The 12,051-nt window shown below is 58.4% G+C and overlaps 1 protein-coding gene across 1 annotated transcript in view; it reads left to right on the top strand.

Moving 5' to 3' along the window:
- Positions 1–12,051, top strand: part of MYO7A (myosin VIIA) — a 63,755-nt gene that overhangs the window by 25,061 nt on the left and 26,643 nt on the right. Inside the window, exons 14-24 of the mRNA XM_059188244.1 lie at positions 1,787–1,924; positions 3,609–3,767; positions 4,411–4,503; positions 6,466–6,560; positions 7,761–7,845; positions 8,419–8,637; positions 9,056–9,163; positions 10,098–10,307; positions 10,681–10,884; positions 11,133–11,309; positions 11,754–11,843. Of these exons, the coding sequence (XP_059044227.1) occupies positions 1,787–1,924; positions 3,609–3,767; positions 4,411–4,503; positions 6,466–6,560; positions 7,761–7,845; positions 8,419–8,637; positions 9,056–9,163; positions 10,098–10,307; positions 10,681–10,884; positions 11,133–11,309; positions 11,754–11,843 (1,578 nt within the window). The remainder of the gene's footprint in view (positions 1–1,786; positions 1,925–3,608; positions 3,768–4,410; positions 4,504–6,465; positions 6,561–7,760; positions 7,846–8,418; positions 8,638–9,055; positions 9,164–10,097; positions 10,308–10,680; positions 10,885–11,132; positions 11,310–11,753; positions 11,844–12,051) is intronic.

Below are 12,051 nucleotides of genomic sequence, written 5' to 3'. Positions count from 1 at the left end.
AGCGGAGGGAGGTGTGGAGTGTGGGGGGCAGAAGCCGGGAGGTAAAACCAATAAAAATTTTGACGTGTTGGAAATGAAGGAACAGGAGTTGGGGATAGTCCTTAGAGTTTGGTCCGAGCAATCGGAAAGCGGACGTTTCTGGGAGCCCGTGGACTCCAGGAGCTGCTTTTACAGGGCATTGCTGCTTGTTAGTTGTGCCAGGGCCTGGGCCACGACTGAAAACAAGGCAGATCTGCCTGTCCTCACCAGGCTCACAGCCCTAGGGAAGACAGATAGACAGACAGAAGTAGTTCCTGAGTGATCACAGAAACCAAAGAAAGGTTTGTGTCATGTATGTGCCATTCGGGGTGTGTGTGTGTGCGTGCGCGCGGGTATGCTGCGTGTGCTGTGTGCGGGATTGTGTATCCATGTCTGTGCTGTGCGTGTGCTCGGAGTAGGGTCTCCAGTGCGGGCTGGGTGAAGCCCGCTCCAGCCCGCTCCCCCTCCAAGCCGCGGGTCGTCCGGTGCTGCGGCTGGGTCAGGTTCTGGGACAGTCATGGGGGTCAGAGACCTGACAGTCACCTGACCCCATCGCAGACTCCCCAGCCTCCCTGGCGAGATCCTAGAACCTGTGCCAAATTGCACTCAGAGACCGGGCATGTTTCAGAATAGCGAGTGTTTGCTGTTTCCCAGCAAGCTCTGTTTCCGTCTGGGGCATATGGTCTAACTGCTGTCTGTGTCACACGCTGCTGCCCCCACCGCACCATACACTTCACACCGCTACACGTGCATGCCTGGCTGGCAGGGCTGAGGGATGTCAGATGAAATTAGGCCTCATTTAAAATACAAAACCTTACAATAATAATCAAATTCACTGACAAATTCTCACACAGATGCAGCTGGGAGGGAAATAACAACATCAAAATACTTTGGAATTGAGTCTGATTTCTAGGTCTAGTCTCACAGGGTTGGTCTGAGATGCCCTACTTCCTGTTTGTGGACCAGGCCCTCCCCTAGCACCCCTGCCTCGTTTCAAAGCATTCTGAGATGGGGACCCCGACAGGGGAGGGGGTGCTAGCCAGCTCACCCAGATAGCGGCTGGCCAGCCGGCCTCAGAGCGTCTGGGCTTCAGGACCACCTGGCGGGAGGCCAGCTGTGTGCCTTAGGAGGCTTATCCGAGCCTGCTGCTGACCAGCTAATCCCACAGGGAAGGGACAGGGCACGGAGAGCACCCCCGTCGACCCCAGCACACACATGGGGTCCCAGGCTGCTGTTTACTGAGATGTATTCTGTGTTCACCATCGTCACAGCCCTCGTCACAGCTAGTGAGGTGGCACTGTTCCCACTTAGGAAACAGGTTCAGGGCTGTTCAGCGAAGTGTGTGAGATCACTTCGTTAGGAGGCAGTGGGCCCGGGGTCTGAATGTCGGTCTGTCTGACCCATCTCTAGAGAGGACCTCAGTGTCCTGAGGTGACCAAATTCGGCTACTCATTTATTCCCAGCAAGGCAGAATGGGGCTGGGCCTTGCCCAGTGTCCTCCAGCAACTCTGGAAGTGTTGGGGGCCAGGACCCACTCCCCCAGTGCTCCTCCAGACCCAGGTCCCAGGGGGTGCCCCCGGGGTGCCTCTGGGGCCCAGAGCCAGCCTAGATGGTCAGTTACAGGAAAACCCCAAGTGCCCTGCTACCCGGCTTCTCCAGGGTAGCCCTCCCTCAGGCCTGAAGCCTGCTGACCTCCCCTGCTGCTTCCCTTCCTGGAGAGCTGGGGGCACAGGTCAGCCCCTCCCATCCCTGTGGTCCGTCCCTCCAGGGCGCCGAGACCAGGAAGCGCTCGCCCACACTCAGCAGCCAGTTCAAGCGGTCGCTGGAGCTGCTGATGCGCACGCTGGGTGCCTGCCAGCCCTTCTTTGTGCGCTGCATCAAGCCCAATGAATTCAAGAAGCCCATGGTGAGTGGCCCTGGTCCCTGGTCCAGCCAGCCGGGGCACAACCTGGGACAGGGAGGGCACCTGGCCAAGCGGCAGGGTGAGGGCTGGGCTGAGACTTTGTTCTCTTTGGGGAATAGTAGGGCACCTGAGGGGCTTATAGAACCAGTTCCGACTTACTGGAGGTAGCAGATCTCCTGGAAAGAGCCTTGACTGCAGCGGGCTCCACTCAGGTTCAAATCCTGACTCTACCGCCTTTAGCTGGGCTTAGCTCCCGGGGGCCGTTCATACGATATGCATGCAGACTGCCTGGTGTGGGAGTCAGCTGTGGTTCTTGCTGTAGCCCTGACTTCGAAAACCTCCTCTTCTTCCATCCTGCCAACCACCACCTCCTCCTTGAAGCCTTCCCAGATTCCTCTGACTTGTTGGGATGCCCTCATTTTTTGACTCTGCTGAATAATGTTGATTGGCCCTTTTCCATGTGCCTGACATGGGCCAGAGTCTCCCCACAGCCCTATTCCACCTTCCTAACAGCCTGGGAAGGAGGGATGTACCATTGCGATTCCACATTTGAGATGTGTAACTGCAGACCCGGAGCCTGAGGGGCTTGAGGCCAGAAGCTGGGAGCCCAGGCCACCCTGCATTTGAGCCCTTTCTTTCCTTAGCTCTGGGAGGTGTTGTTTACCACTCTGCTCTTCCCAGAGGCCCAGGAGGGAAGCTGGGGCCGGAGGGGTCTGGGGAGGGACGGAAGGAGGGAGGCCAGGGCTGGGCCAGGGAAAGTGCGTGGAGGGAGAGGAAACGGGTGGCGGAAGCCAGCCAGCTGCAGGCTGGTCCTGCCCCCAGCCTGAAAACGTTGCCTAGAGTGGGCTGGCCTGTCCACCATGGGGCTCAGGACTGGGTCTGCTGGGGCATGAGGGTTACACAGTGTTCTCGCTCCCCATCTAGGGCAGGAAGTCTGGGGGAAGGAGGCCAGGGGCCTGCCAAGCTAGTTGGGTAACCTCTCTCCTGATCTCAGATGCTTCCAGAACCTTCTCTGGGCTCAGACCTCAGCATCTATTGCCTGAGCCTTAGCAGCAGGACCTTCTCATTGGTCTCCAGCTCCCTCTTCACTGCAGTGAGAGCCAGTGGGTCTCAAATGCAGCTCCAACCTGGTTACTCCCTGCTGCCCCCAGCCTGGCCTCTGAGCACTCTCCAGTCCCTCTACAACCTCCTGACTCTGTGCCCATGGGGACAATTGTCTCTTCCTTAAGGCTTCTTATTGCCAGCAGCCAGAAGTTGTTGGAAGAGCTGCTGTGGGGTTGAACAAGCACCCAACACCTGCACAACCATGACCTTGTCGTGCATTAGCCTCCTCAGTCCCCATAAAGTCCCCAAACATTCCTGTGCTTCAGACTGCCACACCTTTGCCCGTGTCCCCCCTGCCGCCTCTAGTGCCCTTTCACCTGACAAGTAAGAACCCAGGCCACCTCCTCCAAGGAGCCCCCTCAAGGTAGCCCAAAGGGAGTTAGGCTGTTTCTCTTCTGTGCCCCCAAAGATGCAGTTTGTCCTGCAGGAGGGTTTCATTTTGTGCTGCTAAGTAGGCTCAAACGGCAGCCCAGGGTTCAGTCTGCCTTGCTTCTCATCTGCCGGGTGGCTGGGAAAAGGCCGAGTGGGACTGAGTGCCCCCAGGAGCCACCAGTGCTGATGCCCGTGGCTCTGCGCCCGGCAGCTGTTTGACCGGCTCCTGTGCGTGCGCCAGCTGCGGTACTCGGGGATGATGGAGACCATCCGGATCCGCCGGGCGGGCTACCCCATCCGCTACAGCTTCGTGGAGTTTGTGGAGCGCTACCGTGTGCTCCTGCCCGGGGTGAAGCCCGCCTACAAGCAGGTATAGGGCTGGCGATGGAGATCGCAGGAGGGGAGGGGCCGGCTCTGGGCTGGGCAAGAGCCCTTGTTTTCTCATGGGGCTGGTGTGCTGGGCTCAACATTAGCTCAGCCACCTAGGGTGTGTCTGGGGAAGTCAGGGATGGGCCAGTAGAGGTCTTTCCAAGGACTTGGGTCACCGTGCGCAGCTGGTGTGGCCTTCACGCACGTGGGGTAGTGGACAACACCAGCGCTGCCCAGTGGGCCTTGGATGTTAGCCTCCGGCCCAGCTGAGGAGAAAACTGATGATCAGAGAAGGCAGGACCTGGCCAGGGACACACAGCATGTCAGGGGCACAGAGCTGGAGCCAGAGTCCTGCTTTTTTTTTTTAAGATTATTTATTTATTTATTTATTTGACAGAGAGAGAGAGAGATCACAAGTAGGCAGAGAGGCAGGCAGAGACAGAGGGAAGCAGGTTCCCTGCTGAGCAGAGAGCCCAATGCGGGACTTGATCCCAGGACCCTGAGATCATGACCTGAGCCGAAGGCAGCGGCTTAACCCACTGAGCCACCCAGGCACCCCCAGAGTCCTGCTTCTTGACGTTGGGAGGGACACTCGGTGGCCTATCTCACTGGTGGGGCTGTCCCTTCCCTTGTGCACCCCCTAGGACGACCTTCGGGGGACATGCCAACGCATGGCTGAGGCTGTCCTGGGCACCCACGATGACTGGCAGATTGGCAAAACCAAGATCTTCCTGAAGGTGAGCGTAGCCTCTGCTCTGTCGGCCTCGTGGGTGTGTGAGTTCCCGTCGCAGTGAGAATGGGGTCCTGGGGCCTCTGAAAAGAAGCTTGAGCATCAGGTCAGTTGGCGCTGGGCCTTTGTGATGTTCCTGCTCCGTGGTCTGTGATAGGGGGGTGGTTTAGGTCTCCTCTGTGGGGGATGGGAAATTGGTTTTAAGAGCATCTATGATCTGGGGGTGAGGTCAGAGGTGGTTCACCAGGGAGGTCTGGATTTAATCAGAACCCTGTGGTTGGTTGTCTGCCCTGGGATTTTGGGCCGCTCGTTGGTCCTTTCTGAGCCTCATGTTCCCATCTGTAAAATGGGATGTGTTTGGGGGCAGGGGGCTCTTGAGTATATCTTAAGGCCCCCTCCTGTGATTTCCTGCCAGGCAGGGCTCATCCTGGCTGTGCTAGGCCACATACAGCCCCCTCCTCTGTCCTCTACAGGGGCCTATTCACACCATCCCTGAGCAACACCTGGAGCTCAATGGGGCCGGACTTTAGGATGAGACAGTTGGGGAGGGGGCAGGGCTGGGAGCTGGGCCATGTGGTGTCTTGGCCTTGGAATAGAGCTTGCTGGGAATTGGCGGGGCCCTGGCAGCTGTAGCAGGGACAGTGTGAGCTCCCAGCCCGCTTGCTTCTCCATTTCCATTTCCGCTGTCCTGGGCGAGGGGCAGGGCTCCTTCCTCCCGTGGGTGGGTGGGGCCCTGGCAGCTGGGGATAGCTGCGGGAGGGAAGGGAAAAGCCAACTGAGAGCTGGAGGGAATCTGGGCTCCTCTAATTCTTCCCTGGCTCAGGGGCCATGGGCCAGTCCCTTCATCTCCCCAGGCCTTCATGTCCTTGTCAGAAAAACATGTCCACTGTGCCCTGCCTGCTCAGATTGCTGGAGCCTTTTCAAAGAGCATTCTTTGTTGTGGCAGGCCTGGTTGGGCAAGGAGGGGGTGCTTTTTATCCAGCAACTTGTTTAGTTCTCACAGTGGCTCTGGGACGTAAGAATGTCACGCCCTTTTCAGAGGCTCAGAGGGGAGAAGCCCATGGCCCAGGCAGGGCCCTGACCTGGAGTGGAGAGCAGGGCTTCTAGCCTGTGTGGCGAAGGGAGGAAACGGGCAGCAGGATGGTGTCTGGTGCCAGAGAGCGCTGAGGACCATTCTTGTCCCCACTGTCACCTCCCAGGGCTCTCCAGAAATGTGCTGTCATTTGGAGAGCCCAGACACGGACTTCTCGTTCATACACTCATTCATTCGGACAGCCTCCGCCCAGCTGCTTCTCCGTGGCCCTGTCCACAGTGATGTGGTCTGGGGTTATTGGACAAATGTGGCTCCATCTCCCCAGGGCAGGGCCCCTGTCCCCACCCCAGCACTTTGCACGGTGTTGGCGCCTGGAGACCTTCCATTCATCTGTCTGGACCATATGATGTGGTTTTGTCTAACTGGAGTGAGGAGGAGAGGCTCAGAGAAGTCCGCAGGGCCTGGGCTGTGCAGGGGGGTAGTAAGGGGGACACCAGTCTTGACCCCAGGAACCAGGGGTGTCACTTTAAGGTCATCATCAGCTTTATGTTTTGGGGGGTTTCGTCCCTAAAGGAGGACCAGAGCAGGAGTGAGAGAGACCAGGAGAGAAATGGCAGGGCCCAGGTCGGCGAGCTTCGGCAGAGAGGGCCATAGGGATGAAGCCAGTGTGTGAGTGGTGGGCTCTCGGACCCTGCCTAGTCAGATTAGCTCCTCCTGGGCCATTTGTCCCACCCTGGCCTCTGGGAAATGGCCCTGAGCCGGGTCGGTCCCTGTGGCCATAGGAGGCTACCCATGGGGCCAGAGCAGGGCAGGGAGCTCTCGGCCTGGCCTCCATAGGAAGGGAGGGAGGGCCTGCATAGGGCAGCCGCAGCCGGGGGCTGAGCTGGAGTCCCTGTGAGGAGGATGGGGGTCTGGCTCAGGAGCTCTGCCCTCCAGGACCACCACGACATGCTGCTGGAGGTGGAACGGGACAAGGCCATCACCGACAGAGTCATCCTCCTCCAGAAGGTTATCCGGGGGTTCAAAGACAGGTATGTGTCGGGACCAGCTCCCCCACCTTGGCCCACACACAAACGTGTGCACGTGTGCTGGCCTTGCCTCTGTCCCCTGCACAAACACCAGGAATAAACACATCCTGTGTGCACACACAGGAGCAAGCACACATGTGCATAGCGTATACACACGATCGTGCAAACACTGACGACCACAGACATGTGACTCACGCAGCCCTGCCTGGGCCCTGTCTGCGCAGTGACATGGAACACACCCTCCAAACCGGCATGCACACACGGATCTGTGAGGTGCCTGGGTGACACTCTGGTGTCTTGGATGCCTGATGAAATTTCCCAGAGAAGAAATTTGAGGTTTTGTGACTCACAGAGCATGTCCCATGTTCCCTGTAAGGGGCATGTATATGGCTGGGACAGCTCAGAGCCGGGCAGGGCTGACTCTGCTGTGTGAGCTGGGCTCCACAACTCCACAACCTGCCCCTCCCTCCCTCCCTCTGCTGTCTGTCCATCATCCTTCAGTCTGCCCTTCCCTCCGTTCTTCTGTCCATGAGTCTGTCCGCCCATCTGTTCATCCCTACCCCCAGCTGCTTGCTTGTTCATGCACACCCAGGTACCAGCTCCCGGGCTCTGTCCCACGCAGACATACCCAACCTTCACCCCTGCACTGTTCACGTCTACATTCAGCAGACACCTGCTGTGTGACGTGTGGTCTCTCTGTCCTCCATCAGGTCACAGGGGACTGTCATCCCATACAAGCTGCCTCACGTGGACAGGGGGTCAGCACTGTGCTTGCTCAGAGTCCTGTGGAAGACATGGGCTCTAGTCCCAGACTCCTTAAATCTCACTTTCCTTGTCTATAAAATGGCCAAGTTAGTAATAAGTGATGTTCACAGTGTTCAAAGGTTTTAATTTTTATATCATTTCACTTATTATTCATATGTTTCTTCATTCAGTAAATGCCTTCTGAATGCCCACCTTAGTGGGCATAGGTGACGAGGCTGTGAGGCACTCAGGGTGGGTGGTATTGTACCCATTTTACAGATGAGGAAGCAGAGGCACAGAGAAGTCGTATGCCTTTACCCGAGGTCATATAGCTGGGAGACACTGCGCTGGGACTCAGCCCTGGTCTCCTGAACCCCACCAAAACCCCACCAGTCCCCTGGCTGTCTCTGGGCACTATTTCTCAGATCTAAGAGCCTCTGTACCATGATGCTATTTCAGATCTAACTTCCTGAAGCTGAAGAATGCTGCCACACTGATCCAGAGGCACTGGCGGGGCCACAACTGCCGGAGGAACTATGAGCTTGTGAGCCTCCCTGGGGGCTGCTCCTTGCCCCACCAGGCCTTTGAACCCGGCCCTGTTGCCGCAGCAGCAGGTTGTCTCTGTGCCCAAGGCCTCCTTGGCCTCCTGCCACTGTCCTTGCTAGCTGTTCCCGCTCCTCCAGCCCAAAGTCCAAGTCGGCTTCTTGTGGCTCTTTCCATCTGGTCAGCAAAGTCTGTGGCTTTTCTTCTGGAATGTTTTGATGGGTTGGGAGCACCTGGGCCATTAGAGACCGTGGAGGGGGCCGGGAGCCGGTGTCACATGACCTCTTGCAGAGTAACTGGGCTGTGGCCTGGGCGCTGAGCTGGGGAGGCAGACAGGAAGGGGGCTGGCTCCTAGTCTGAGAATGGGGATCCATTGGGGGTAAGGGCCCTCCTTCAAGGGAAGCCAAGGCCTCTCCCTAGAGAACTCTTGTCTGAGAGGAAACAGAGCCTCACTCTGGGGAGCCCTGGTCCTAGAGAAGGCAGAGCTATGTTTGAGACAGTCAGCCTGGAGCCCTGTACCGGACTGTCCCGTGGGCAGGGCTGGCGGGCTCTGAGCTGCCGGCTCTCCTTGCAGATGCGGCTGGGCTTCCTGCGCCTGCAGGCCCTGCACCGCTCCCGGAGGCTGCACCAGCAGTACCGCCTGGCCCGCCAGCGCATCATCAAGTTCCAGGCCCGCTGCCGTGCCTACCTGGTGCGCAAGGCCTTCCGCCACCGGCTCTGGGCCGTGCTCACCGTGCAGGCCTATGCCCGGGGCCTGATCGCACGCAGGCTGCACCGGCGCCTCCGGGCTGAGGTGAGGGCTCTGAGCCCCAGGTGGGCTGCGGCCTCTGCAGGGTGCTGCTCGGCCTCAGGTCAGCAGACCACCCCTGCTTGTCAGCCGAGGCCAATACCTCCAGAGGGGATCCAGGACCCTGCCTCGTCAGGGGACCTGGAGAAGCTATGATCACACTCCTTATTTCCCTCCTCCCAGCTGAGGGCGGGATCCGGGGCCTCAGTCACTCTTGTGGTGAATCTGGGTTGGCTTTGGGAATCAGCAGTGCCCCCAACCTGCTGTGTGACCGGGAGAAATTCTCAGGTCCCTCAGTTGCCCTGTCTACCAAATCATTTGGCAGGGTCACTCGCCATCCCAGAACCCAGTCAGGGTGGGGTGGGTGGGGGCCAGCAGCCAGTACCATGATGGTGCTCACTTGGCTGGCGGCCTGTTCCCTCAGTACCTGCGGCGCCTGGAAGCTGAGAAGATGCGGTTGGCAGAGGAGGAGAAGCTCCGAAAGGAGATGAGCGCCAAGAGGGCCAAGGAGGAGGCCGAGCGCAAGCATCAGGTGAGCTGAGTGGCCCAGCCCCATGGGTGTCTGCTCACAGGCCCAACAGCACTGGCGGACCATTCCTTGTGCAGGCAGCCTGCCCTGGTCTGAGCGGCGGGCGCTTGTCCCAGGGGGAGCCTGAGGACAGGGGGCTGTGGCTGCAGAGTGAGGGGGTCGTGCCCTCAGGAACACTTTTCCCAGTGGGAGAGAACATGGGCATAAAAAACCCGAGTCGGAATAAAAAATAATAAAAAATAAAAAAAAAAAAAAAAAAAAAAAAAAAAAAAAAAAAAACCCGAGTCGGGGTGAGAGCACACAGCCTGGGAGCCCCCCACCACATGTGGCCGCCGAGAGCTTGGAATGGCGAGGGGCTCTAAGTGTAAAACAGACACTACATTTTGAAGACAGGAAAAAAAAAGGGGGAGGATATGAAAACTCCCAGTACTATTTTAAAAATAAGAATTAAATGTTGACATAACATTTTGGAAATACTGGGTTAAAGAAAATATATTATTAATAGAGATTTCACCTATTTCTTGTTACTCTTTTAAACAAAGCTGCTACATACATGGCCTGCATTTGATTTCTACTGGACAGGGCTGGTCCAGAGCCTCAACCTAACGGCTGTGGGATTTCTGGGTTGGTGGGGGTCCCCTCCAGGTGGGAGGCCCCGTCAGGTTTCCTGGAGGAGATGGTTCCCAGCTGAGCCCTGAAGGGCGACAGCATTGCTCTGGGCTTGTCTGGAGGCTTCTCAGCAGCCGGGTTCTGGGCCTCTGTCTGCTCTGGAGGGTGAAGGTGGGATGGAGCGGGGCTGAGGATGGAAAAGCCCGAGGCTCAGTCCTTGCCAGCTGTCTGGAGGTGGGGACCAAGGCCTGGCTGCTTCAGGGGTACTCCTGGGCTCCCCGAGGAGGGCTTACCCCCTGAGGCTGTCCCCCCATCTCATGTCGGACAGGCGCGCCTGGCACAACTGGCTCGTGAGGACGCAGAGCGGGAGCTGAAGGAGAAGGAGGAGGCTCGGAGGAAGAAGGAGCTCCTGGAGCAGATGGAGAGGGCCCGCCACGAGCCCATCAACCACTCGGACATGGTGGACAAGATGTTTGGCTTTTTGGGGACTTCGGGTGGCCTGCCAGGCCAGGAGGGCCAAGCGCCTAGTGGATTTGAGGTACCAAAGTGAGGACAGGGGTGGGGAGGGGACACAGTGTGATAGCCCTCCCTCCTTTGGTTCCTCTTTATGTTAAGGTCTACCTGGTCCCCTCTGAGCAAAGAGCAGCAGTGATGATGTGCGACCCCTGCCCCTGCCCAGCTGTTAGCTTGCTGTGTGACCTTCAACAGTCACTGTCTCTCTCCAGGGCCATTCACAAACTCATTCATTCATGTATCGAGGAACCTACCACACGCCAGGCTCTGTTTGGGTCTTGAACAGCATGACCCAGTTCTACCCTTGTGTAGGAGGAGCTGGCCCCACAGGGACAGGTTGGGGGAGGGTTTTGGCCCGAGTCTGTTCCCACAGCAGGAAAGCCCTCTGGCCTCCTCAGGATCTGGAGCATGGGCGCAGAGAGATGGTGGAGGAAGACCTGGACGCAGCCCTTCCCCTGCCTGACGAGGACGAGGAAGACCTCTCCGAGTACAAATTCGCCAAGTTCGCTGCCACCTACTTCCAGGGCACGACCACGCACACCTACACCCGGCGACCGCTCAAGCAGCCGCTGCTGTTCCACGATGATGAGGGCGACCAGCTGGTGAGGGCTGGGGCTGCATGGGTCCCCAGGTGGCAGGTCCCTGGGGGGCAAGACAAGGACGGACTTCACCCTGATGCCCGGGCCACATGCACACAGTCTCACAGAGCAGCGGAGCTCCTTGGGAGCAACTCGGCTCCAGCACTGGAGCCCGGCAGCCCCCTGCAGTCCCCTCCCCAGGCTACCCTGGCCTACTGGGAAGGCTCAGCCAGGCACTGTGTCGGTGTGCCCTGATGTGGCTCTGCCCCCAGGCGGCCCTGGCGGTCTGGATCACCATCCTGCGCTTCATGGGGGACCTCCCTGAGCCTAAGTACCACACGGCCATGAGCGATGGCAGTGAGAAGATCCCCGTGATGACCAAGATTTACGAGACCCTGGGCAAGAAGACCTACAAGAGGGAGCTGCAGGCCCTGCAGGGCGAGGGTGAGGTGAGGCTCAGCCCCCAACGGGTCTGTCCATGTCCTCCCAGACCCGTTGGAATGGCCGCCTGGTGTCCCCAGCCTCAGGGGCTCCCCAAAAGGAGCATCCTAAAATTGGCCTCTACCTCACCTCCCTGACCCCACCCCTCCTCTGTCTACCTGTGGGAACAAATGTGTACACATTCCACAAACTGCAAAGTGCAGATCATGGTTGGCCGAGATCTGTGCAGTCAGAGGCAGGAGCAAGCTCTGGGCAGCTTTCCCGAGCCTCTGTTTTCCTGTCCGTCACAGGGCTGGTGTAGGAAGTGGGGGATGAGAGGGTGGCAGCGTGGGGTATGCCTCGTAAACATTAGCGTGGAGGTGAGCCCAGCCTCTAGCCGTAGCTCTGGTGTCCTTTGCTCTTGTCATTACTTGGGGCCCAGTCACTTGAGCCTGACCTTGTCTGTCCCACAGATGCAGCTGCCGGAGGGGCAGAAGAAGAGCAGCATGCGGCACAAGCTGGTGCACCTGACCCTGAAGAAGAAGTCCAAACTGACAGAGGAGGTCAGGGCACACCCTGGAGTGCCTGAGGAGATGCAGGGTGGGGCCTGGCTGAGCTTGGGGATGACAGGGAGCCTCTTCCCAGGGGCATGGGCTGGACCGTGTAGGGAGCCACTGGGCAGAAAGAAGTGTGTGGAAGGGGGCAGTGAGCTCAGGCTGGGGCCAGATCCAGGAGGACTTCCCAGAAGAGGGGCCTGGAGAGCTGGAGAGG

This window comes from Mustela lutreola, chromosome 1 (genome assembly GCF_030435805.1).
Source record: "Mustela lutreola isolate mMusLut2 chromosome 1, mMusLut2.pri, whole genome shotgun sequence".
Classification (NCBI taxonomy): Eukaryota; Metazoa; Chordata; class Mammalia; order Carnivora; family Mustelidae; genus Mustela; species Mustela lutreola.
Note: the sequence above shows the minus strand (reverse complement) of the source record. Positions and strands in the feature narration are given on the sequence as shown.